The sequence below is a fragment of the Aethalodelphis obliquidens genome, unplaced genomic scaffold (assembly GCF_003676395.1).
Source record: "Aethalodelphis obliquidens isolate GAN/ISIS:26980383/991018 unplaced genomic scaffold, ASM367639v1 scaffold86, whole genome shotgun sequence".
Classification (NCBI taxonomy): domain Eukaryota; kingdom Metazoa; phylum Chordata; class Mammalia; order Artiodactyla; family Delphinidae; genus Aethalodelphis; species Aethalodelphis obliquidens.
Genome location: NW_020838030.1, coordinates 4,936,930 through 4,963,899, shown reverse-complemented (window position 1 = coordinate 4,963,899; position 26,970 = coordinate 4,936,930). Strand labels below are relative to the sequence as shown.

General features: G+C 47.8%; 1 protein-coding gene across 6 annotated transcripts in view; it reads left to right on the top strand.

Annotated features, from left to right (window-relative positions):
* LOC113613230 (copine-9) overlaps positions 1 to 26,970 on the top strand; it is a 41,703-nt gene that overhangs the window by 7,167 nt on the left and 7,566 nt on the right. For 3 of the 6 annotated variants that reach the window (XM_027093781.1, XM_027093782.1, XM_027093783.1), the window contains 10 exons: positions 191 to 295; positions 4,544 to 4,585; positions 5,352 to 5,427; positions 5,534 to 5,587; positions 6,010 to 6,071; positions 6,796 to 6,842; positions 7,794 to 7,975; positions 8,215 to 8,342; positions 20,865 to 21,473; positions 25,381 to 26,340. In XM_027093781.1, coding sequence (XP_026949582.1) covers positions 191 to 295; positions 4,544 to 4,585; positions 5,352 to 5,427; positions 5,534 to 5,587; positions 6,010 to 6,071; positions 6,796 to 6,842; positions 7,794 to 7,975; positions 8,215 to 8,342; positions 20,865 to 21,473; positions 25,381 to 26,340 — 2,265 coding nt within the window. Of the gene's footprint in view, positions 1 to 190; positions 296 to 4,543; positions 4,586 to 5,351; positions 5,428 to 5,533; positions 5,588 to 6,009; positions 6,072 to 6,795; positions 6,843 to 7,793; positions 7,976 to 8,214; positions 8,343 to 12,986; positions 13,090 to 13,793; positions 13,852 to 14,224; positions 14,299 to 16,107; positions 16,501 to 20,864; positions 21,474 to 25,380; positions 26,341 to 26,970 lie in introns of those variants that run through there. The other 3 variants (XM_027093785.1, XM_027093784.1, XM_027093786.1) reach the window with 2 other exon arrangements.

The following is a 26,970-nucleotide window of genomic DNA, read 5'->3' as shown; positions in this document are numbered from 1 at the left end:
ACTGCCCCCACTGTGACCATGGGCCCATTAGGGCTCTTAGGCTGGGACATCTTAGACTCCACCGGGACCTGAGCCCAGAATCCACTCAAGGCAGTGCCTGATATGTGCTTGAATCTCCAAGAGTATCAGGCTCTGTCTCTGGGCTCAGTCCTACCCCAAAGGCAGGTTCCAATCCTCCTGTCCTCTCCAGGTTCACCATCTGCCACAAGACGGAGGTTGTGAAAAACACGCTGAATCCTGTGTGGCAGCCCTTCAGCATCCCTGTGCGGGTATTGTGCAATGGAGACTATGACAGGTCTGCTTCAGCATAAGCTAAGGAGTAAGGGGACAAGGGCATGAGAGTGGGGTTCCTGGGCCCAAGAATGAAGGTAGAAGGGTCATAATAGTGTTGGAGGATCCTACTCAGTGAGACAGAGTTTTGGACATGGAGATGGGTGCATGGGGAAGCAGACGGATAGCCACATGGATGAATAGGTGGATGGATGGATGGATGGATGGATGGATGAATGAAAGGGCAAATGAACAAATGAGTAAGCAGATACATGGATGGGTGGTCAGATGAATAGATAAACTGGTGAATGACTAGATGGGTATGTGGATGGGTGTATAAGAGGACTGGTGGGTGGGTAGAGGGGGAGATGGATGAATGGATAGCAGATGAATGGATGAGTGGACTGATGGGTGGATTAGTGGATGGACAGATGATGGGTGGATTAATGGGTGGATGACTAAATGTGTGAGAGGATGAATGGGTATATGAGAGATTGGTGAGTTGGTTGGAGAGGCAGAGGGATGACTGAAAAAGCAGGAGCATAAACAGGTGGAACGACAGGTAGATTGATGGATAGACACATGAATGGATAGCAGAGGGAATGGATGGATTAGTGGATGAATTAGTTGGTGGATGAGTGTAAAGTAGATGGATAGGCTGACCATATGATCTAACAAATGGGCAGTATGAAGATAGGTGAGTGGGTAGAAGGATGGATGGGCATATAAGTGGATGGTTATGTAGAAGAATGGATGATCAGATGGACAAATGTCAGATGGCTGGATGTTTGGTTGGATAGATGAATCCTTCTTGATAGAGGAAATGCTTTCAGTTTTTCACCATTGAGAATGATGTTTGCCATGGTTTTGTCATATATGGCCTTTATTATGTTGAGGTAGGTTCCCTCTATGCCCACTTTCTGGAGAGTTTTTATCATAAATGGGTGTTGGATTTTGTCAAAAGCTTTTCTGCATCTGTTGAGATGACCATATGGTTTTTCTTCTTCAGTTTGTTAATATGGTGTATCACATTTATTGATCTGCGTATATTGAAGAATCCTTGCATCCCTGGGATAAATCCCACTTGATCATGGTGTATGATCCTTTTAATGTGTTGTTGGATTCTGTTTGCTAGTATTTTGTTGAGGATTTTTGCATCTATATTCATCAGTGATATTGGCCTGTAGTTTTCTTTTCTTGTAGTATCTTTGTCTGGTTTTGGTATCAGGGTGATGGTGGCCTCATAGAATGAGTTTGGGAATGTTCCTTCCTCTGCAAATTTTTGGAAGAGTTTGAGAAGGATGGGTGTTAGCTGTTCTCTAAATGTTTGATAGAATTCACCTGTGAAGCCATCTGGTCCTGGACTTTTGTTTGTTGGAAGATTTTTAGTCACAGTTTTAATTTCCTTATTTGTGATTGGTCTGTTCATATTTTCTGTTTCTTACTGGTTCAGTCTTGGAAGGTTATACCTTTCTAAGAATTTGTCCATTTCTTCCGGGTTATCCATTTTATTGGCATATAGTTGCTTGTAGTAGTCTCCTAGGATGCTTTGTATTTCTGCGGTGTCTGTTGTAACGTCTCCTTTTTCATTTCTAATTTTATTGATTTGAGTCCTCTCCCTCTTTTTCTTGATGAGTCTGGCTAAAGGTTTATCAATTTTGTTTATCTTCTCAATGAACCAGCTTTTAGTTTTATTGATCTTTGCTATTGTTTCTATTTCATTTATTTCTGCTCTGATCTTTATGATTTCTTTCCTTCTACTAACTTTGGGTTTTGTTTGTTCTTCTTCCTCTAGTTCCTTTAGGTGTAAGGTCAGATTGTTAATTTGAGATTTTTCTTGTTTCTTGAGGTAGGACTGTATGGCTATAAACTTCCCTCTGAGAACTGCTTTGCTGCATCCCATAGGTTTTGGGTTGTCGTGTTTTCATTGTCATTTGTCTCTAGGTATTTTTTGATTTCCTCTTTGATTTCTTCAGTGATCTCTTGGTTATTTAGTAACGTATTGTTTAGCCTCCATGTGTTTGTGTTTTTTGTTTTTTTCCCTGTAATTGATTTCTAATCTCATAGCACTGTGGTTGGAAAAGATGCTTGATGTGATTTCAATTTTCTTAAATTCACCGAGGCTTGATTTGTGACCCAAGATGTGGTCTATCCTGGAGGATGTTTTGTGTGCACTTGAGAAGAAAGTGTAATCTGCTGTTTTTGGATGGAATGTCCTATAAATATCAATTAAATCTGTCTGGTCTATTGTGTCATTTAAAGCTTGTGTTTCCTTATTAATTTTCTGTTTGGATGATCTGTCCATTGGTGTAAGTGAGGTGTTAAATTCCCCCACTATTATTGTGTTACTGTCGATTTCCTCTTTTATAGCTGTTAGCATTTGCCTTATGTATGGAGGTGTTCCTGTGTTGGGTGCATATATATTTAGAATAGTTATATCTTCTTCTTGGATTGATCCCTTGATCATTATGTAGTGTCCTTCCTTGTCTCTTGTAACATTCTTTATTTTAAAGTCTATTTTATCTGATATGAGTATTGCTACTCCAGCTTTCTTTTGATTTCCATTGCATGGAACATCTTTTTCCATCCCCTCACTTTTAGTCTGTATGTGTCCCTAGGTCTGAAGTGCGTCTTCTGTAGACAGCATATATACGGGTCTTGTTTTCGTATCCATTCAGCCAGTCTGTGTCTTCTGGTTGGAGCATTTAATCCATTCTCGTTTAAGGTAATTGTAGATATGTATGTTCCTATTACCATTTTCTTAATTGTTTTGGGTTTGTTTTTGTAGGTCCTTTTCTTCTCTTGTGTTTCCCACTTAGAGAAGTTCCTTTAGCATTTGTTGTAGAGCTGGATTGGTGGTGCTGAATTATCTTAGCTTTTGCTTGCCTGTAAAGCTTTTGATTTCTCCATCAAATCTGAATGACATCCTTGCCAGGTAGAGTAATCTTGGTTGTAGGTTCTTCCCTTTCATCACTTTAAATATATCATGCCACTCACTTCTGGCTTGTAGAGTTTCTGCTGAGAAATCAGCTGTTAACCTTATGGGAGTTCTCTTGTATGTTATTTGTCATTTTTCCCTTGTTGCTTTCAATAAGTTTTCTTCTTCTTTAATTTTTGTCAATTTGATTACTATGTGTCTCAGCGTGTTTCTCCTTGGGTTTATCCTGCCTGGGACTCTCTGTGCTTCCTGGACTTGGGTGGCTATTTCCTTTCCCATGTTAGGGAAGTTTTCGACTATAATCTCTTCAGATATTTTCTCTGGTCCTTTCTCTTTCTCTTCTCCTTCTGGGACCCCTATCATGCGAATGTTGTTGTGTTTAATGTTGTCCCAGAGGTCTCTTAGGCTGTCTTCATTTCTTTTCATTCTTTTTTCTTTATTCTGTTCCGCAGCAGTGAATTCCACCATTCTGTCTTCCAGGTCACTTAGGCGTTCTTCTGCCTCAGTTATTCTGCTATTGATTCCTTCTAGTGTAGTTTTCATTTTAGTTATTGTATTGTTCATTTCTGTTTGTTTGTTCTTTAATTCTTCTAAATTTTTGTTAAACATTTCTTGCATATTCTTGATCTTTGCCTCCATTCTTTTTCCAAGGTCCTCGATCATCTTCACTATCATTATTCTGAATTCTTTTTCTGGAAGGTTGCCTATCTCCGCTTCATTTAGTTGTTTTTCTGGGGTTTTATGTTGTTCCTTCATCTGGGACATAGTCCTCTGCCTTTTCATCTTGTCTGTCTTTCTGTGATTGTGGTTTTCGTTCTGCAAGCTGCAGGATTGTAGTCCTTGTTTCTGCTGTCTGCCCTCTGGTGGATGAGGCTATCTCAATAGTTCTTACTTTATAGAATGATTGTTAAATTAAATTAGTCTGTGAAAGTGCTGAGAACAATACCTGGAATATAGTAAGAGTCAATAAGTTGTAGGGAATTCCCTGGCGGTCCAGTGGTTAGGACTCTGCCCTTTCACTGCGGAGGGCCTGGGTTCAATCCCTGGTTGGGGAAATAAGATCCCGCAAGCTATGTGGTGCAGCCAAAAAAAAAAAAAAAGTCAAGAGTAAAGTATAGTAACAGCAGTATAAATATCAGTAGTAGTAGTAATACTGGTAGTGGCAGTAGATAGTTGGGTATGTGCATGGACTAATGAATGGATAGGAGGGATAGGAGGAAGTTTGATAGAAGGACAGATGGGTGGATTGGAAGATGTTTTATGTATAGTTAAGTGGGTGGGGGTGTCTCAGATTTATCATACACACCCAGCCTACGTTTATCTCCTGCATTTCAGAACAGTGAAGATTGATGTGTACGACTGGGACCGGGATGGAAGGTAGCACTGCTCCACATAGTACTGCCCTCTCCTATAATTAACACAAACAGTTCCCTGAAATATGTAGTACATTCACTAGGAACCCCAAAGTAGCCTTGGGAGCCAGAAAGGTTGATGACAGATGCCAAGACCTTGGGTACAACTGATGCCCTCAGTTGTCTCTCTGGTACACTGTCGCTTCCCTTCTCTTCCCCTTAGCTTGGTCCCTCTTCTAGCCCAAGCCCCAGTGCCCTGCAGCCCAAGTAGAGGCACAGATAGTGGAAATAAAAGACTGGTTTCAGGCTTCCCTGGTGGTGCAGTGGTTAAGAATCCGCCTGCCAATGCAGGGGACACGGGTTCGAGCCCTGATCCGCGAAGATCCCACATGCCGTGGAGCAACTAAGCCCGTGCGCCACAACTATTGAGCCTGCGCTCTAGAGCCCACGAGCCACAACTACTGAGCCCGCCCACCACAACTACTGAAGCCCACACGCCTAGAGCTTGAGCTCCACAAGAAGAGATGCCACCGCGATGAGAATCCTGCACACCACAACAAAGAGTAGCCCCGCTCGCTGCAGCTAGAGAAAGCCACGAGCAGCAACAAACACCCAATGCAGCCAAAAAATAAATCAATTTAAAAATAATAATAAATTAAAAAAAATAAAACTAATGAGATTACCTCCCAGTACTCTAATGGTTTATTTAAATAAAAAAAAAAAAGACTGGTTTCAGAGGTGTCTCCAAACCACCAGCAGTTGTTGCTTACCCACCTCTGGTCTCATTGCAGTCACGACTTCATCGGTGAGTTTACCACTAGCTACAGAGAGCTGAGCAAGGCCCAGAACCAGTTCACAGTGTATGAGGTGAGAGCTCCAGCCCTGCCCAGGTTGCCCAGGCCCTCCATCCTAGTGTGCTCAGTCTGTGGTTCCCGTCCTGTTTCCCTCCATCACTGTTATCTTCTTCACTTAGGTACTTAACCCTCGGAAGAAATGTAAGAAGAAGAAATATGTCAACTCGGGAACTGTGAGTACTCCCTAGAGCCCTGTCCCTCCCTGGATCCTTCTGTCTCTATCCCCACTGACATAGCATGACGTGGCAAATGTTGAGGGTATGGGAAAGCTGTTGGCACAGATTACTTGGATATAGTAATGTTGGATACAAGGTGGCACCATTTAAGTTTTTGTTGTGTTTTGTTTTTAATTTTTTTTCTCTCACCTAAGGAAATTGTTTTGAAATTTACTCTTTTGCAGATTTTTGGGGAAAACCTAAGTTATATTTCCCAATTTAATATATTTTTGGAAATCCAAATGTTTCTGACAGCTTCCCCTTTTTGCCCTTTCAGAAATTGGACAGGGTGGGATGGGGGTGAAATCAAGTGCCTCTTTCCCTTTTTCTACCCTGACTACACTTTCCAAAGTAGCAGGGCTGCCTCTTCTGTCCCGCAGGTGACGCTGCTTTCCTTTTCTGTGGACTCTGAATTCACTTTTGTCGATTACATCAAGGGAGGGTGAGTCACAGGCCAAGCTTTTGGCTGAAAGCCCAGCAATGAGTTACTCCCAGTTCTGAGCCTCAGTTTTACTATTCATTAATGGTCAGGGTCCAAAGAGATCATGAGGATAAACTTTAAAACACTTGGCAGACTACAAAGTGCTTTATAAAGTGCAGAGTGCTGCCCATCTTAGTTCTCTCCATGGGGCTGCCTTTCAACCCAATCTTCCAGCCCGCCCTGGGAAGATGACAGACCAGTGGTTTTCAAAGGTGTCCCCAGTAACCTTACTGGGGCCCAGGCAGAAGATATGTCCAGGCAAGAGGGAGAAGCCAAGAAAGAGGGAAACGATAAGCAGGCTGTAGGGGACATCCTGCTTGGTTTAGGCTGACCTCAGAAAGGTGCTTGTCTTCTCTAAACCTCACTTTTCTCCAGTGTAAAATGGAGCTGTTAAGTACTACTTCAGGACGATAGTAACGGTTAAATTAAATTCCATCGCGCACATTATGTCATGCAGCAGGCATTTAATTCTGCCACCCGAAGTGTGTTCAGTGGGCCAGCAGCATCTGCCTCACTTGGGAGTTTGTTAGAAAAGCAGAATCTCAGGCTCCACCCAGACCATCCAGTTCAGAATTTGCATTTTAACACGATTCCCAGGTGGCTCATATGCATACTAGTGTTTGAGAAATCCCGGTATAGTAAGTTATTAGTCCCTCACTTCTCAATCCATCTATTTCCCCAATAGGACGCAGCTGAACTTCACAGTAGCCATTGACTTCACAGCTTCCAATGGTGAGGCATGGATGGGGGAATGGGGTACGGAGGAATTCTAAAGAAGTCACTAGGGATTGGCCTGGATTCCAACCTGGGAATAAGAGTTAAGCTACCCAGAAAGCCCAGGCTTGAGGCAAGGCCCAGTCAGGCTCATACTGGGGCAGGAGTGTCGTGAGGAGATTACTGGATGTAATGGTAGGAGAGGGTACAGAAAAATAAGTGGGTAAATGGATCAAAGAAAGTTGAAAGGATAGACAGGTCTACATAGCTTGAGAAGCAGATGAGTAAATGAATGGATGGGAGGGAATACGAGTGTAATGAGAGATGAATAGGTAAATGGGTGGATGACTGGGTGGGTAGATAGATTTATAAACAGAGGGGGCAAATGGGTAATGACTGAGTACAGTGGGTTAGACAGGTAGATGCATGAACTGGTATGTGGGTGGACAAATGCTCAGATGTTTAAATTGGGGAAATGGATGAGTGGACAGGTGAATGGATCCATATGAGGATAGACAGGCAGGTGAATGAATGGGATGGATAGGGATGGATAGAGATGGATAGATGGATGAAAGAATATGGCTATATGGATGGATGGGAAAGAAAGAGAAATAGCAGGTGAACAAGTGAATGGATGGATAGATGGATGGATGGTTAGGTGGGTGGGTAGTTGGATAAGAGAATGGAGAAGCGGACAGATGGAGATGAATAGGTAGACTGAAAGATGGATTTATGGCCAGTGGATGGGTGAATGGATGTATGAGTATGTGGATGAACTGAGGGATACCTATAGGGGTTGGTGGATGGATAGATGGATAAATGAACATTTGGATGACTGGGTAAAATAATGAGGCAGTACATGGGTAAAGAGTGGATGAATGGATAGGTGGATGGATGCATACAATGATAGGCAGATGAACTAATAGATCATCAAGATGACCATGAGGTGGGTCTCCTGTTTCCCTATAGGGAATCCCCTGCAGCCCACCTCCCTGCACTACATGAGTCCTTATCAGCTCAGCGCCTATGCCATGGCCCTCAAGGCAGTGGGAGAAATCATCCAGGACTATGACAGTGACAAGCTGTTCCCAGCTTACGGCTTTGGGGCCAAGCTGCCTCCCGAGGGACGGATCTCCCACCAGTTCCCCCTGGTATGGTATGGCCAGAGCCTAGACTCCATGCCCTGGCATCTGGCCCACCCAAGTTGACAAATTCTTCTGCTTATGTCTCTTCTAAGGGTCAAGGACCTGCCAAGTAGCAGGAGGAGCTAGGAGAAGGTGGCAGAGCAGGGAGGGGGCAGGGTTGGAGTTTGGAGGGGACTCTGAGAGACAGCGATGCAAGAAGGAAAGAGTGAGCTAGGATCAGCCCAGCAGGGCATCTTCCCTGACAGAACAACAATGATGAGGACCCCAACTGTGTGGGCATTGAGGGCGTGTTGGAGAGCTACTTCCAGAGCCTGCGCACAGTGCAGCTCTACGGGCCCACCTACTTCGCCCCTGTCATCAACCTGGTGGCCAGGTAAGGAAACTGGGTGGGGCTGGGGGAAACTAAGGGGACCCAGACAGTGAACTGACTTCCCAAGAATAGTTAGGACCACTCTTGGGTGAATTTGGGCTCTGGGGAGAAGGTGAAATTTTCAGTGTTGGCCAGGCTCTGTTATAAAGAGGTTACATAATGCCTTATTCTGAGGTAGAAAGGGTGTCAACAAACTACCCCAACCCCACTCCCTGGGAACAACAACCCAGGCCTCAAGTTTGGGGAAGAGAGAAGGGCCTACAGAACAGTGGGTAAGGCACAAGTTTGGGCATCAGACCTGGCACTCACTAACCATGTGACCTGAAGCAACTTAGCTTCTCTAAGCCTCCATTTCATCCCTGTAAATAGGTGTAATAATGGATAACCATAGTACCTTCTTTATAGGGTTATTGGAAATTTAAAATTAGATAACAATATAAGAATGATTAGGACTTCCCTGGGGCCCAGTGGTTAAGAATCCGCCTGCCAATGCAGGGGACACGGGTTCAAGCCCTGGTCCGGGAAGATCCCACATGCCGCAGAGCAACTAAGCCCGTTCGCCACAACTACTGAGCCTGAGGTCTAGAGCCCGTGAGCCACAACTACTGTAGCCCGCGCGCCTAGAGCCTGTGCTCCACAACAAGAGCAGCCACCGCAACGAGAAGCCCGTGCACTGCAACGAAGAGTAGTCCCTGCTCGCCACAACTAGAGAAAGCCCATGCACAGCAACGAAGACCCAACGCAGCCAAAAATAAATATAAATAAAATTAATTTAAAAAAAAAGAAATTACAAACTCTTTAAAAAAAAAAAGAATGATTAGCACAGTGTGTGGCCCATAGTAAGTGCTCATGGTAGATTAAAATGAGCTTAAGTTGCAGATTAAACTATAGAAGAGTAACTTCTAAAAACAAAAGAGTAACTCCAAATTTTCAGAACAAAAACACAATGCAAAGAAAATCCAGCTCATGTAACAAAGGATTTTCTTAAATGCAGATAAAATAAAATGACAACTAAAACCAAACATATGTCAGTGAACCTAAAGTTTTTCTGATTGAATAAAAAAATAATGCTAAATAGAAGAGACCCATCGAAAACAAAGTACCTCAGAAAACTTGAAAGTAAAAAGATGAAACAAAGAGAAGAAAAGTTGAAGGATTTCAGGGAGATTTATATGTCCAGAGACTTGCCTTTTCTCTAATAAAGATTAGTTATTTTTTAATTCGTAGTGAGATAATAGTTTCTTTAATTACAAAAGTAACATAACATTGCTGTAGAAAATTTCAAGGATGGAGAAATTAAATAAGAAATCACCCAGAATACGGCCCATGGGAATGTGGATGTATATATAGTTATTGACAGTCTTCCTTATGCAACCATAATGGCAGTCAAATTACATGTAATATTTCACTACTGAGTTTTTCACTTAATAATGGAACCTGAGCACATTTTTTTGTTGTTATTAAACAGACTTCTTAAATATTATCTTGGGCAAGTTCACTCATTCATTCAGTCAGTCAGTCAACATTCCATAAAGGAGAATGTAGCATGAATGTGGGCTATGGGGCTAGACTAGCTAAGTTACACCCACTCTACCACTTACTAGCTGTGTCACTTTGGGCAAGACTGTTAACCTCTCTATGCCTGTTTCCTCAGCTGTACATGGGGATAATAGTATCATAGAGCTGTTGTGAGGACTAAGTAAATTAATATTTGTCAAGCACTGAGAACAGTGCCTGCCACATTGTAAGTGCTATAGGTGTTAGCTATTACTGGTACTATTATTATCATTATTACTATTCTAAGGGCATCTGTGTGTGCTCAGTTCTCTGCTGGGGCACTAGAGACTCACAGATGAATCAGATCTAGGCTCAGCCCTTGAGATCTCCTGCCTCGGTGCAGGAGACAGAAATATAAACAAATCATTACCTTCTGTAGGCCGGAGCTTCCCAGACTTTTCCAGCAAGTTGCCTGTTGGCAAAGGCAAACAACAGCTTCCCCTAGGGGAGACTGGGGGCACAGCTGAAAGCAGCCAAGCTGAAAATGTCTTTGAAATCCCCATATTTTATCTTTAAAATGCATGCAAATTTACATTCTTCTGATATTGTGTCCATGTTTGCTATAATCTGGGGGGGGGGGAAGGTGTTTTAAGTGTACTTAGAGTCATCTAGCTTTATCCACCAAATCATATAGTATAATGAGTGCCTCCGGTATCCTGTGACCTTGGGTTCCCCTTGGTACACATGCTGGTACCCTCAGGGATGTGAGAACCCATTTGGAAGGGCAGACAGCCCGTCTTGGTGGGTGGCATCCTAGAAGGCAGAGGGAGAAGGAGAGTCTGAGAGACCCAAGGCAGTCTAGTCACAGAGGGGACTGACTGCTTGGCTGGGTGCAGAGGGCAAACTGGACTTTATCAGATGCACAGAGCAGGCCTGGCAGCAGGAACCACATGTGAAAAGCACAGAGGTATGAAGGGTGAGCTTGGTAAACAGTGAACAGTATACTCTGAGCAGAATGTGCAGTGTGTACGGAGGAGTATCCAGAGAGCAGGCTGGAAGGAAGACTGGAGGAATCAAGAGCTCAGGCTTTAGGTTCAGATGTTCAAGCGTGGGCTTGGACCCCAGCTGCACCACCCCTTGGGGATGCTACTTAATGTCTCTGAACTTCACTTTTCTCATTTTAAAAATTGGAATAAAAAATGTGCCTACCTCATAGAATGGTGGTGGGGATTAAATTAGATCACGTATGTCAAGAGTGCGGCTGTGATTTTGATGATCACAGATGACTCTTTGTCGTTTCCCACCCCACAGCCAGGTGGGGCACAGACTGGCCTTCCCCAGCCAGTCACCCAGCTCCAGGTCTAAATGGCCTTGGGAATGCCAGGCATCGGCAGGGAGCCAAAGATGTACCTCCCGTGCCCAACGCCCTTCCATGCCCCCCAATGCCCTGGCTCACAAATCCCTTCATGAGGGGGCCATTGCCCACTGCTCCAGCCTCATCTCTCTTCTGTGGCCCCACGTGCACCCCCTAGAACACACTCTCTTGGTTTGTACGTGCTATTCCTTCTCTCTGGAACACTTTCCCTTTACCCTCCCCTCCTCCCCCCACCCCACCTCCACCTCCACCTGGCTAACTCCTACTCATTTTTCAGGTCTTGGGTTAGATGTCATGTCCTCAAAGCCCTAACCTCACTGCATCTTAGTGGTGAAAGCATCCATCACCCCGCAGGACAATGTCCAATTCTCTGCTGCATGCTCAGCACCAAACTTGGTGCCTGGCCTGACACATAGCAGGTGTGCAGTGATTATTTGCAAAATGAGTGAGTGACAAGAAACAGTACCAGCCCAAGCCTATGAGGAGGCTGCAGCCAGGATTCAGGAACGGATCATGGCCCACTCCCACCCTGGGCCCTGGGCAAAATGAACTGGAGCTATTTGAATTCTCCACTCTCACCACGCTTTCCTCCTTCTTTATATCAAGCTTAAATACCAGCACTGTCCAACAGAACTCTGCAATGATGGAAATGTTCTGTATCTGTGATGTCCTATATGGTAGCTGCCAGGCACATACAGATAGTGAGCGCTTGAAAAGTTGCTAGGGGGAACAAGGAACTGAATGTTGAATTTTATTTAACTTAATTAATATAAATTTCAATAGAGGCTACCTTACTGGAGAGTGCAACTCCATCCTTTCCAATCCACACAGGGCCCAACACTGGAAGTCAAGAGACCAGGTCTGCCACGGCCTTTGTGCTCTCTGAGGTCTCGTTTTTCTTATGTGTAAAATAAGGGGACTAGAGTTAATGACTTCTGAAGTCCTTTTCAGATCAAAAAATCTTGGATTCAAAGACTGATAGTGAGAGAAGGGAAAGGAGCTCTGGGAGCAGCTGTTAGACTGGCTGAGGACCCAGAAGCCTAGGCAATGGGATGTGGTCAGCAGAGGGGAGAAGGGAGAGAGGAGAAATGGGTGAGAGAGGGAAGAAAGGAGGCCTTCAGTCTTTGGTCTTGTTCTTGTATAAATACCAACATCTTTCTAGGGCCAACAAAGCCCTGTGTGGTTTGGGCCCCACCTCATTTCAGTCACATGGTCCACTCTGCTTCCTTCTCTTTCTGGGCTCCAGAAAGGGTAGGATTCCTCCAGTCCCATTTTGGGGCCTTTGTCCATGCTGTTCCTTCTACCTGGAATAATTCTCCCCCTTCACTTAGCCTCTTCTCCTTCCTCCTCTCCTTTATCCTCAAACACTGTTTCCTTAAAGAAGCTTTCACTGACCTGGGCCATGTCAAGATCCCTACAGGACACTGTCATAGCAGTGTCTCTTTCTATCCCAACTCTCATCACAAGTGCAATTCTATAGCTATTTCTGTGATTCTTAGATCAGCATCCCCTCTCAAGGGGACTGGGATGGATTTGTTTTTTCTCACTGTGTACCTCCAGTGCCTAAACACAGTACCTGCTATAGTGAGTGTTCTATAAATGTAACTGGAGGGATGGTAGGTGGGGCAGGCAGCCAGGTCTGGGGAAGGAGCATGAGCTTCAGAAGCCCCAGTCCTTGACCACTGCTTACGTGCTGGCTGTGGAAGTTTTAGGGACAGGACATTCCTTTGAACTCTGGGCTTTCAGCTGAATTCTGATCTTGGCCTCTCACCCAGGGCTGCAGCCAAGATCTCTGATGGTTCTCAGTACTATGTTCTGCTCATCATCACTGATGGGGTCATCTCTGACATGACACAGACCAAGGAGGCCATTGTCAGTGTGAGTCTGAGGAGGAGGGCTTGGAAGGGAGGGGTCACTGTTAATAACCGTGAAGGGGTTGAGATTTTACCCTACACGCAAGCTAACAAGTTAACCTGCCAGTTTCATGGATGCTGGCAGCAGACACAAAAGCAAAGGACTTTGGGACTTCCCTGGTGGTCCAGTGGTTAAGACTCTGTGCTTCCACTGCAGGGGGTATGGGTTCGATCCCTGGTTGGGGAACTAAGATCCCACATGCCATGCAGCGTGGCCAAAAAAAGCAAAGGACTTTGCTATTCCCAGCAATAGCAGTAGCTCAACTATCAGCATTGGCTCTGATTCACTAAGTCCCGCTTCCCACAAGATAATGTGCAGAGGGCCAGATGACACCTGTACCCACAGTGGGTTGCATTATAGAACAGAAACCCTAAGTGTAGAGAACCCGAGTCTTTTATAATGGGCAGTAAGCATGCCTTCCCTTTGTTCCAGTGCGAGATATTATACTGGACAGTAAACAAACCTGCCCTTTGCTCTGTAGGAAGACACTGTATCTTTCAAGGCAGTTACATATGGAGACATCCTTGAAAAGATAATCTGACACAAAGGGAATCAGTGCCTCTGCTTGTAAGATGTGCAGAAACATCACACACACAGAATTGTCTCCCAACAGCCACTTCCCTTGTTATGCCTGCTCACCCCAACCATTTACCCTCTTTCCCTCACAGGCCTCCTCACTGCCCATGTCCATCATTATTGTCGGTGTGGGACCAGCCATGTTTGAGGGTAAGATGGGGGGTGTCCATGAGTGGGACCAATAACGGGAAAATAGGGGAGGATCTGGGCACCCAGGCCTGCCTCATAGAAAAGATAGGATGGATGCCTGTGCTGGACTTTGGCCAAGTCACAGACCTTCTCTGAACCTGTTTCCTCATCATAACCAAGGCTGTTCATACAAATACTTCCCTCCTGGGGTTCCTGGGATGAAGGAATGCGTGGGAGGGCATAATAAGAACTCCATTACAATGCCTAATATTTGTAGGAATTTGATACAACCGTTAGGCATTCTCATGATGACTCCAAAGGGGAGCTAAGAGGGAGGGGGCAGCATGGGTTGGTGTGGGAAAGGCCAATCAGCTGAGGGGTGTCTTTTCCGCAGCAATGGAAGAGTTGGATGGTGATGACGTGCGCGTGTCCTCTAGGGGACGCTATGCAGAGCGGGACATCGTTCAGGTAGACCTGACCCGGGAGAGGAAGTCATGGAGTCAAAAGGCACGGTGGGAAGGAGAGGCTAAGTTAGCAGCTGTTCTCCTTTACTGCCTTCTTAATCACCTGCCTTTCTTCCCTTCACTCTTTCAGCCTACCTACATTCATTCAACAAACTCTTTTTGAGAAACAGGCAGGTTGCTGCAGCCATCGTGGATTCATAGTGTAGGAGATCCCAAGGCTCCTGCCCTCTAGTGGAGGCAACCAATAATAATCACACATCTCATTAGATTGTGATAGGTGCTCCAGAGGGACAGCAAATGCCACAATGAGAGCCTATAACAGGGACCTGATTAGGTAGGGTAGTCAGGGAAGGCTACTACGAGGGAATGACATATGAGCTGAAATCTAAAGGAGGTATAAGCATTACAGGTAGAGAAGCAGCACGTGAGAAGGCCCTTAGGCTCAAAAGAACTTGCCCAATCATGGAGAGGGCAAGAGGCCAGGGTGGCAGGATCACAGGGAGTGAGAGGAAGAGGAAGCCAAGGCCTTGCCAGTCATGGTGAAGCTCAGAGCTTTGTTCTAAAAGAACTGGAAAGCTCTTGAAGGATTTTACGTAGAGAAGTGGGGTGGTCAGACTTGCATTTTAAGACATGCAGAGATGCTGCAGGACGGTGGACTATAGCAGGGCAAGAGAGAAGGCAGGTAGACCCGTTAATGAGGAAGCCTTTGAAGTAGTACAGGGGATTTGGATGGGAATGGAAGCAGTAAGGATGGAGAGAAGAAGCATTTTCAAAAGATTATTTAAGAAAAATTTCCAAGAGTTGAAGATTTGATTAAATGGTGACAGGGAGCAGGGCTTCAAGGATGATTCTCAGTTTTCTATACTGAGCCACTGGGTGAGTGATAATCCCATTTACTGGTAAAGAGAAAGCTGGAGGAGGAGCAGATTTGGCAGACAAGCCTAGAATTCCGTTGTAAACACATTGGGCTTGAGGTATCTAAGACCAACGAAAGGAGATGTGATATGGACAAGTGAATATGTGGCTCTGGGCCTTAAAAAAGAGGTCAGGGATGGATGTATAAATTGGGGAGTCATCAGGGAACAGGTTTTTTTTTTTTAATTGAAGTATAGTTGATTTACAATATGTTTCAGGTATACAGCATAGTGATTCAGTATTTTTAGTTTATACTCCATTAAACGTTATTACAAGATAAAAGCTATAATTCCCTGTGTTATACAATATATCCTTGTTGCTTATCTATTTTATACATAGTAGTTTGTATCTCTTAATCCAGGGAACAGTTTGTAAAGTCACAGAAGTGTATGAAATCACCCAGGAAGAGAACTGAGAGAGAGAAGGCACCAGATTTAGAGATTAGGTAGACCCAGAGGACTGGGGGTGGGGATGGGGGGAAAGGCATCCAGAAAGGTAGGAGAATCTAGAAGAATGTAATGTGTCAAGAGGGGGAAGTGTTCAGGAAGATTATGGTCAAATGTAATAGAAAGCTAAAGAGGAGTCAGCAAGATGAGGCTGACAATCATTGCCCTCTGGACTAATTTGGGAAAATGGTGCTGTTGACATCGTTAGCGAGAGCAGTTTCAGTAGACTACATGAAGCCAAATTAGAGTGGGTTGAGGGTGAACAGAAGGTGAAAAAAAAAGTGGGTGGAGAGAAAGCAAATGTAGAAAGCTCCTCAAGATGGGGGAGAGAGATAGTGTGATATTTGGAAAGAGATGTTAGGAGGTCAAAGAGGAAGCCTCCCTACTGCTGCCTTCCCCACTCCCCTCTCTTCTGTCCACCACCCACATCTGATTGTCTGTGCCTGTCCCAGTTCGTCCCATTCCGAGACTATGTCGACCGGTCAGGGAACCAGGTGCTGAGCATGGCCCGACTAGCCAAGGACGTGCTGGCCGAGATCCCAGAGCAGCTACTGTCCTATATGCGCACCAGGGACATCCAGCCTCGCCCTCCACCCCCTGCCAACCCCAGGCCGACGCCAGCTCCAGAGCATCCCTGAATAGCCCACCTATCCAAAGCCTAGCAGCCTGCTCACCTGCCCACCCACTGCTTCTGCTGAAAGCCAGAGGCACCTGGAACCCTGGACCTCACTGGAAGGCCAGCTTGGAGGATCGGTACTGGCTGGTCGAGCCCTCTGCCCCCTCAACCATAGGAGGGCCTGGCACTCCCTGCCTTCATGCCAATAATAAAGCTGATCTCTACTCCAGTTCTGTCTCATGGGTCTTGGGGAGGGAGGGACCCAGGATCTGGGGCCACACCAAGAGAAGGAGGGGGCAAGGACAGTTTCAACTAGGGTTCATCCCCATCCTAACACACATTCATCTAACACTTGAGACATTCTTCAAATACGTTAAGGAACAAGTGAATCTTTATGTGTGTACATTTTTTCTGAGGGGAGAGGCCCATAGCTTTTATCAGATTCTAAAAGGGGTTCTTGACCTCCAAAGGGGTCAGCTTTAAGATGATTCTGTATAACTCTGCTCTAATCCATCTAGTCCAAGTTTTTTGAGTGAGGATAATAAAAGAGTTGATATTTTCTTTGAGTATTCACTACACGTCAGACACTGTGCTAGGTGATTTACAGGTATCATCTTATTCAATCCTCACAACAATCCTGTGAGGTAAGCACTATTTTATCTCCATTTTACACATGAAGAAACTAAGGCTCAGAGCGGTTAAGTCACTTATTGTAGAGAACCCAACAGTTTGACTCCGGATCCAAAGATCTTAATCAGCAAACCTCTTCCTGGGGTGTTAATTTTATAAGTATGTTTGGGGGAAGACACTGTATATGAAAACACATACTTTATAGTGGGTCAACTGCAAGGTTTGTATTAAGATAAAATAGAAGTTTCCAGATGCTTTGGGCTTTGCCCCAGAACCCTGGCAGAATCTTTCACGCTCGCCGTTGATGGCAAAACTGGACAGGCTCAGCAACAAGTATTGTTTAACAAGTGGACTCTTCCTGGCCCCCAAGTTCTCCGAAGCCCCCAAGAACTGACAACAGAGTTGTCGAGCTCAGCTTTACAAATAAGTAAAGGTAGGTGAGGAAGAATTTAACGACTTGCCCAAATTCACATAGCTACTAAGTGGCCCAGTCACATTAAAAGCAGCTCTGTTTCTTTGTTTATTTTTTTTTATTTTTCGGTACGCGGGCCTCTCACTGCTGTGGCCTCTCCCGTTGCGGAGCACAGACTCCGGACGCGTAGGCTCAGCGGCCATGGTTCACGGGCCCAGCCGCTCCGCGGCATGTGGGACCTTCCCGGACCGGGGCACGAACCCGTGTTCCCTGCATCGGCAGGCGGACTCTCAACCACTGTGCCACCAGGGAAGCCCGCAGCTCTGTTTTGACACTATCTTCCAACCGGCAACCCGTAGCCATGAAGCATTTCCCCGCCCACCTACAGGGTTCCAGCATCTGAATCTCATTTTACCTTACACAACCCCTTTCACGCCCCACCAGCCTTCCGCACCACCCCCAATCAGGCAGCTACTTTCAGATTCACACCTTTTTCTCCAGCCCTGCCCCTTTACCTTTCCCAAGCCCCACCGTTTACCTTCAGCCTCACATCGTTTTTCCCAGCTATATCCTTTCCCCCTAGCCCATCTCCAAGTTCCAGGCCCACTCAAAGCCCCGCCCTTTCTTTTCTGAGGCCCACTTTTCTGTTTAGTCCCACGCTTTACCCCCCGTTCAGCCCCTATTCTCCTTACTGGGGGTCTGCTTTACAGATGGCCCCGCCCACTCTCCGCAAACCCCGCCCCGTAGACTGGTTTATTCTCTTCCAGCCCCGCCCCGCCCCTACCTATAACTTCGGGTCCCCCTTAGGCTCCTGTCCGCGTCCCTCTTGCTCTTGGCCCTGCCCCCAGTCCCGCCCCGTGGCTCCCGCCCCGCCTCGCCGCCTTCCTCCGAGACCAAGGCCAGGTCCCTACCGCAGCCGCGGCGCCAGCAGGAGGGAGAGAAGGAGGAGGGGGGGAGAGAGGCAGAGGGGGAAGGGAGAAGGGCGGGCTCCTCACGCCCAGTCCGCGCTCACCGTACGTGGTCGCAGATTCGCTACAAACGGCCCCACCACTCCGGGTCCCGAGTACCGCAACTTCAGTCTCCAGAAACTCAGCTCTAAGATGGAGGTGCTAGAAAAGCCATGTAGGGTGTCCAGGGGCACTTCCGAATCCCAGAGAATGGCCTCTCGAGCCTCAGCGGGCGGGCGGGGATGTGTGGCGAAAGTGCAGCTCGGCAGCGTTGCGGCGTCGCGTTTACCCTGCGCAGACGCCGTCGCCGCCGCTGCTGCCGCCGCCGCTGCCACTGCCTTTGCCGCCACCGTCTCTGCCGCCGCCGTCCCCGCGCTGCCTCCGGGAGCCTCCATTGTTCCGGCGGTGCTGGGTCCCGAGACCGGGCAACCTAGGGGCTTTCGAAAGGGGCGGCGGCCGCCGCAATTGAAAGACCGGGGCGCCGGCGGGACTGGGAGCGGCAGGGGTCAGCGCGGGAATCCCAGGGAGCCGGGCCAGAGCGTGGGGCGGCAGGGGGTCGGGGTGGCGAGGTCTGCAGTCTCCGGAATTGGGGCTCCCCATCCCCGGCCCGTCTTTCCCCGCCGGCCTCCCCTAGTGGGGTCGGAGCCCCGGCGGGCGCCCTCGGCAATGAGCCCGGACTCGAGGTGGCCGGTGAGTGCGGGCCAGGGACGAGGGCGGGAGTGGCCAGCCGGGAAGGGGTAGGCTACTTTCGTGGGGCGCGCACTGAGCTGCCCAGCCCGAGTACCCTCGGGCCACTCCAGCCCGGAGAACTGACAGTGCATTCGCTCACAGCCTGCATTCCGGGCAACACTGTATCCTTCGGGGTTGCCTGGGGCTGCCTGGGCCAATGGCAGGAGAAGAGCCTTGTTTAACATTTTACATTTCGACAAAGGGGAAACGTAGCCGCATCCGGGAGAGGGCTGCGGGCACCGCCCGGCCCGGCCTAATCCCTCTGGCCTCCGCCCCCTACTTCCTCCAGCCCTCGGAGCGCCTGGGGCAGATGCCGCCGCCATACCCCTGGGCCGGGGCCCTCCCCACGGGCTTTCGGGTCTAACTTGCCTTGTCTCTCCTCTGTGCTTCGGTTTCTGAGTCCCAGCGGGACGTTTGCTGGGGGTTTCTGTGCTGATTAGGGAGCCAGCCGGGGCAGCAGAGCTGCAGCGTTCACCAGGGACTCATCATAGAAAGAGGAGAGTTTGTTTGTGCTTCTGATTGGTTTGTTTAAAGACAGGTGCAGGTAGGAAGTAGGGGCGAGTTTAAGGAGTAGTTTTACTGATATGACAATCTGGGGCTTTGACGGAGAGACTGGAGCAGCTCACTAGCTTGGTTAAGTCACAGGAGAGGAGCCAACAAGGACCGTTATTAATCAGGGAGCTCAGGGTGGCTTTGCTTGGAATGGTGCCAAGACCACAGTTAAATTGTTGCACTCAGCTAGGCCTGGAGAAATTGGGGCAGTCTCTCTGACCAAGCTGGGCTTCCTGGGGGCTGGTGCCATCTGCTGTCTCCACTCACCCAGGAACACTGGAGAGGAGGAAGGGAGGGCTCTGAGGACCAGCATGGAGCTTAGTGTGCCTGGATTGTCATGTTCCTGTTTGTACCCTTAGGGCCTGGTGCCACTCCCAGGGCCAGGGCATAGGCTTACCTTAAAGGCCTCAGAAATTAACTAATTCTTTCTGTAACCCAGTGATTTCTGCTGGAGTCCAGGACCAAATCATTGGCTACCTGTTCAAACTTCTGCATGGGCTGACACTAGCCTTCATCCATCTCATCTCCAGAACTGGTGATCCCCTCATTTAGCTATTCATTCAACAGATTATTTATTCATTGGCCAAAACAACACTACATGCCAGGTACTGGGGATACAGAGGTGGGTAGGCTCTGGTGTCTGCACTGCACAGCTCCCAGTCTAATGGGAGGAGACAGAGAACTTCCAGTGTGGTGAATGCCATGGTGGAGGTGAGGATGAAATGCTGGGGAAACACAGCTCTCCATGGGAGAGACAAAGAAGCATAACAGGAGTGACATTCGAGCCATGTTTTGAAGAATGAGTGGGAGCTCACTAATCAGGGAGGTTGGAAGGCATTCTAAATAGAGATCATCTTGCAGGAATGAGAGGTTGTAACATTCAGGGACTGGCAAGTTGTCCTGGTTAGACAGAAATACAGCTGTAACTGGTGAAAAGAATCTAGAAAGGAGGACTAAGGCCACACAGTGAAAGGAGCACCTTGAATATCATCATAAGGAATTTGGATATTATCCTGAAGTAAGTGGGGAACATCAGGAGGATGCTTTTAATCAAGAGACTAACATGATCGTTTCTACTTGGTAGAAAGATCGTTCTGGACACATTGTGTGAGATTAGGCTAGAAGAACTGAGACACAGAGCAGGATGATCAGGCAAGAGGTGATAAGGCCGAGACTATGGCCATGTTGTGGAGGAGGGGGCATTTGGAGCTGCTGTAGAGGTTGGCTGGCCAGGACCCTTGGGGAGAGGGAGGGCTGGAGAGAGTGGAGTGGGTGGCCAGGAACTCTTCCCTCGGCCTGTGCTAACTGATCTGTACATTCTAGATGTGACAGCATGGGGGTGGACTTTGACGTGAAGACTTTCTGCCACAACTTGCGGGCAACTAAGCCACCGTATGAGTGCCCTGTGGAGACCTGCCGCAAGGTCTACAAGAGTTACAGTGGTATTGAGTACCACCTGTACCACTATGACCATGACAACCCACCGCCCCCACAGCAGACTCCACTCCGAAAGCACAAGAAGAAGGGGCGCCAGTCACGCCCAGCCAACAAGCAGTCACCCACCCCCTCAGAGGTATCCCAGTCGCCCAGCCGTGAGGTGATGAGTTACGCACAGGCCCAGCGCATGGTGGAGGTGGACCTGCACGGCCGCGTCCACCGCATCAGCATCTTTGACAACCTGGATGTGGTGTCAGAAGATGAGGAGGCCCCTGAGGAGGCCCCTGAGAACGGCAGCAATAAGGAGAACACTGAGACACCAGCTGCTACTCCCAAGTCAGGCAAGCATAAGAACAAGGAGAAGCGCAAGGACTCCAACCATCACCATCACCACAATGCTTCTGCAAGCACCACTCCCAAGCTGCCAGAGGTGGTATACCGGGAGTTGGAGCAGGATACCCCTGATGCCCCGCCCCGGCCGACTTCCTATTACCGGTAAGGCCGCCTCCACCTCCCAACTCTGGAAAACTGGTCAAGCAGGGCTCAGGAGTCAAAGATAGGTGATAGGCAGTGGCAGGGGTAAAGCACAGCAGAAGCACACTGGTCCTGCCAAGGCATAAAAGTGCCCCAGCCAATGATGGCACTTCGTCTACACTGCCACATGCCAGGCCCTGCACTGGGTGCCTTATAGCCATTCCATTATTTTATTCTCACAACTTACTCAGGTAGGTATTGTTCTGATTTCACAGATGAGGAAACCACAGTCCAGAAAAAGGACCGAGAAGTCACATGTCAGTAGATAGCTGACAAACCCAGGTTCCTCTGACTCCAAAGCTGCACTATTTCCACAGTATCAAAAGGTCCCATTTTTTGTTCCTGACTCTTTCTACTCCATCACTCTGTGATCTTGGGAAAGGCATCCAGCTTTTGGTGTTGCAGTGACCCCATCTGCAGAGTAGGTATAATATTCCTCTGGTAGCCTAAAGGTACAAGACTAGGGACAATGATTTCATAAAGTTATAAAATCAGTTTGTAAATCTAAAGAAGTAATTTTCCCATTACTTGTTCTGTTATTGTCACCCATCCTTTAGCCTGCGTAAGCAGTATTTTCATCGCCTATGTTTTGTACTCCTCCAAGGACCCTTTTATTTGTTTCATTTAACTGTTTCTTAGTACCCCACTTCTTTCCAAAAATTAGTCACAGTGGCTCCTAATAAAGTCACAGGCATAGGGCTTCCCTGGTGACGCAGTGGTTGGGAATCCACCTGCCAACGCAGGGGACACGGGTTCGAGCCCTGGTCCGGGAAGATCCCACATGCCGTGGAGCAGCTAAGCCCGTGCGCCACAACTACTGAGCCTGTGCTCTAGAGCCTGCAAGCCACGACTGCTGAGGCCTGTGTGCCTGGAGCCCATGCTCCGTGACAGGAGGGGCCACTGCAGTGAGAAGCCCGCGTGCAGCAACAAAGACCCAATGCACCAAAAATAAATAAATTAATTAATTAATTAATATTTTTAAAAAGTCACAGGCATAAGGCTAAATTCCTTTAACTTGAGGTAAAAAAATGAAGGAGTGGGGAAGTGTGGTGGTGGAACTACATACAGAAACCCTAGCTGAAGGATGGAATAAAAACCAAGTGTAAAATTTCTTAGAGTCTTGGCATCCAAGTCAAAGAGGGCATTTGGGTGAGTTAGTTAAGGAGCCATCTTTGGTGTCAGCTAATCAGAAAGCCTGATCTCTGACAAGGACTTGTTGTAAAGGTTTTTATATGAAAGGTAGCTTTTACCAGAAGGGCAACCCATGTGATGTTATACTAAATCTCAGTTTTTTAAAAGCAAATCTTTGGGAACTCAAGTAATTTGGCCCAATGCGTCACTCTCCTCTCACCGCTGTTCACATGCTAGCCAGTCTCTTCTTCCTCTCTTCCATCCTTTCATCTGTTCAGCCCAGCTCCGTTTCCCTCTGGCTTTCTACTGCCTCTCTTGTCTGTTAGTACTGACTGCCATGCCCACCTCCCAACACACAGACCCCTCTCTGGGCCTGCCCTCTCTCCTAATGGCTCTTCAGTGCTCTTGGCTCCAGTAAGCAGCCCAGCCCAGCTCCTCTGCTCCTTTTCTTCACCCCTCCACTCAGATTCACTCTTTCCTCGGGGGAATCAGATCTGTTCTCCAGGCAGCAGCTTTCAGCTGGTGCACTGCAATCAGTTGGGAGGTGTGTTGCATGTAATTTGTTACTACTGTTAGCAGAACTGCCTCTTTTCGAAATGATTTACTTTTTATATAAATGTAAGAAGATTTGAGGTCATCCCTCTAATAACACCACTTGCTCTTGCTCACATCTGGTATGCTTTCTTGAGGGGGAGAGAGAGGGTGGAGTGTCAGCTGCTGTGTCAGGAATTGTACGTGACATGCAGCCTACCTTATCTGCACCACACCCTGTAATCTTGCTGCATGGTGGGAGTGTGTTATGCACCATCACATAATGTCACGTGTGTCGTGGCAGAGAAAAGGTTGAGAGCTGGTGCCAAGGCCTGGAAGGGACCAGATGTTTCACACTAGCCCTGAGCCACACCCTTTTTCAAGGATGAGGACATTGCATTCACCTTGGGGAAGAGGTAAAGGGCTAAGGAAGAAGTTGCTTCTGATAGACACAGTATTTTAGTCTGTCCTCCCTTCCACCCCCTAAATGTCTTTCAAACGAGCAACACTGAGCACCTATTTCTGTGTGGTGAATCAGACATGGTTCTTGCCTCTTATCTAATAGTGGAGGAGTTAAGACACAAAAACAGTTATAACGCAAGACAGGGTGGGGCAGATCTATACAAAAACTAATAATAAAGCTAACATTTATTGAGTACTTGCTCCATGCCAGCTACTGTTCTAAGCCCTTTACCTGTAGTAACTCATTTAATGTTCACAACAGCTGTATGAAATAGGTTCAAGTTAGCATCACCATTCTACAGGTGTGGAAACCAAGGCCCAGAGAGATCAGCTCACTCGCCTGCTGTCATCTAGAGCATGGCTCCGGAACCTCTGCTTGCCTGGCCTGCTGTAGCCCCCAGAGCCACATTTCCCTTGTGGAGAGGAGATGGGAGGCATGGGAACTAACATTTATCTAGGGCCTGCTGTGTGCCACTTGATTTAGCCCATTTGTTTCTCATTCTGTCATCAATAAAACTGAGGTTCAGGGCTTCCCTGGTGGCGCAGTGGTTGAGAGTCCGCCTGCCGATGCAGGGGACACGGGTTCGTGCCCCGGTCCGGGAAGATCCCACATGCCGCGGAGCCTGCGTGTCCAGAGCCTGTGCTCCACAACGGGAGAGGCCATAACAGTGAGAGGCCCGCGTACCGCAAAAAAAATAAATAAATAAAAATAAGACTGAGGTTCAGAAAAGGGCAGTGATGTCCTGAATGCCACAAAGTAACAGAGCCAGGATGTAAATCCAGGTTTGTTAGAGGGCAAAGCCCTGTTCTTTCCGTTGTAGCTCCCTGTAGCTTTACAACACCAGGGTCAGGCCACCTAGAGTGTGCATGGCAAGGGGGTGGGAGCCTACTTTGTATCCCAGGCACCTGGAGCAATCGTTAGCTGCAGTCCTGCTGGCTCATTGAGTGCTGTGAAGTGGAGTTTGAATCCTCACTCTGCCACTTCCTGGTTGTGTGAACTAACTGTGTTGGGTAGTTAATTAACTTCTCAAAGCTTCCAGTTTCCTCATCTATAAAGTGAGGAGAGTAAAAACATTGACCCTATGGCTATGGGGAAAATAAATGTGATAACTTAGCACAATGCCTAGCTTATAGTAAATGCTCAGTAAATCTTAGTTATTCTGACTGTTATTTCCCAAGGTTATCCAGAGAGTAAAGAGTACCTAGAGTTTGAGGGAGCCCTGAGCTGATGCTGGTACCAGCTAACAGAAGACCTACAGCAGCTGCATTCAGGACATAGCCAGTTGGTGCTAAAACAACTTATGTATGATTTGCAAATGAAAACTGAGGACCTTCCTTCCTCTGACTCCTTGTATCATCACCCAGATCACCCCAATAATGGGTCCTAGCTGCCCCATCCTTCAGGAGTCTGGCTGAGCCTCTGCACCTCAAAGGAGGCAGTGTAGCAGCTAGGACATGAGCTTTGAAATTGGCATGGTTGGGTTCATATCCCAGCTCTGCCACTTTCTCACAAGAGGACCAGGGCAGGTGAATTAACCTCCCCAAATGTAAGTTTTCCTTTTCTGCAAAATAAGAATGATTATAGGACTTAGAGTGCCTGGGGTAAAGGTGAGGATAGAATCAGACAACACAGACGTAAAGGCACAGGCCTAGAATAGGGTGAGTACTCGGCAGATATAACCCATGGTCTTTAAAGGAGGGAAATCTCAACCTTCTGGTGCTGAGCTGCCTATGTGCACTGCAGGTACATCGAGAAGTCGGCGGAAGAGCTGGATGAGGAAGTAGAGTATGACATGGATGAGGAGGACTACATCTGGCTGGATATCATGAACGAGCGGCGGAAGACGGAGGGTGTGAGTCCCATTCCGCAGGAAATCTTTGAGTACTTAATGGACCGGCTGGAGAAAGAGTCCTACTTTGAGAGCCACAATAAAGGCGACCCCAATGCGCTCGTGGATGAGGATGCAGTGTGCTGTATCTGCAATGATGGTGAGTGCCAGAACAGCAATGTCATCCTCTTCTGTGACATGTGCAACCTGGCTGTGCACCAGGAGTGCTACGGTGTCCCCTACATCCCTGAGGGCCAGTGGCTGTGCCGCCGCTGCCTACAGTCACCCTCCCGTGCTGTGGACTGCGCCCTGTGCCCCAACAAGGGCGGTGCCTTCAAGCAGACAGATGATGGGCGCTGGGCCCATGTGGTGTGTGCCCTGTGGATCCCTGAGGTCTGCTTCGCCAACACGGTCTTCCTGGAGCCTATCGACAGCATCGAGCACATCCCGCCAGCTCGCTGGAAGCTGACCTGCTACATTTGCAAACAGCGGGGCTCAGGGGCCTGCATCCAGTGCCACAAGGCCAACTGCTACACAGCCTTCCATGTGACGTGTGCCCAGCAGGCTGGCCTTTACATGAAGATGGAGCCTGTGCGGGAGACGGGTGCCAATGGCACCTCCTTCAGCGTCCGCAAGACTGCCTACTGCGACATCCATACGCCTCCAGGTTCAGCACGCCGCCTGCCTGCCCTGTCCCACAGCGAGGGGGAGGAGGAGGAGGAGGAGGAGGAGGAGGAGGGTAAGAGTTGGAGCTCAGAGAAGGTCAAGAAGGCCAAGGCCAAGTCCCGGATCAAGATGAAGAAGGCGCGGAAGATCTTGGCAGAGAAACGGGCAGCAGCACCTGTGGTGTCTGTGCCCTGCATCCCACCGCACAGGTATGAGGGGAGCAGGTGGACAGGCTGTTGAGGGAAGAAGCCCTGTTGGAGACTGACAGCCCCCTGAGTGGAGTGACAGGGTTGGGGTATCTTCTTCCTATCAGGAGCTACATAGAAGTTTTGGGGTTTTTTTGCTTTTTGTTTTTAATATCAAAAGAGATGAGCTCTAGCAGGTCACCTGGCTTTTACACTAGGAAACAGAAACTTCAGCTTTTATCTGGCAGACCTAACGTGTTTTAAACTGCCTTCCGTTTTGATGAGGTGGTTTAAGTTAGGAAGAAAGAGGCTGGAATAGCTACCAGCCACAGTGGAAGAAATGGTCCGACTCTGAAGGGAGAATGGAATGAAGAAGGGGGACGGATACGCTCTAGGAATCGTGAAACGGTTGCTGCCACAAATAAGTCCAAATGAGGGCTACAGTCATCAGTTACTTTTTACTCTCTCTTGTGCTATATAGTCGATTTCCTATCGTTTACTGCTGTACAGTAATACTTCATCTTAAAACCTTCCCAGGCTCAGTCTGAGTTGGGTATCCCAGGGTCAAATAGCACTCTGGGCTGCAATGACAAGAGCAGTCTTAGGGGCAGGCTCCCTGACCCACTGGGGAACAGAATTATGGATCTGGCTTAG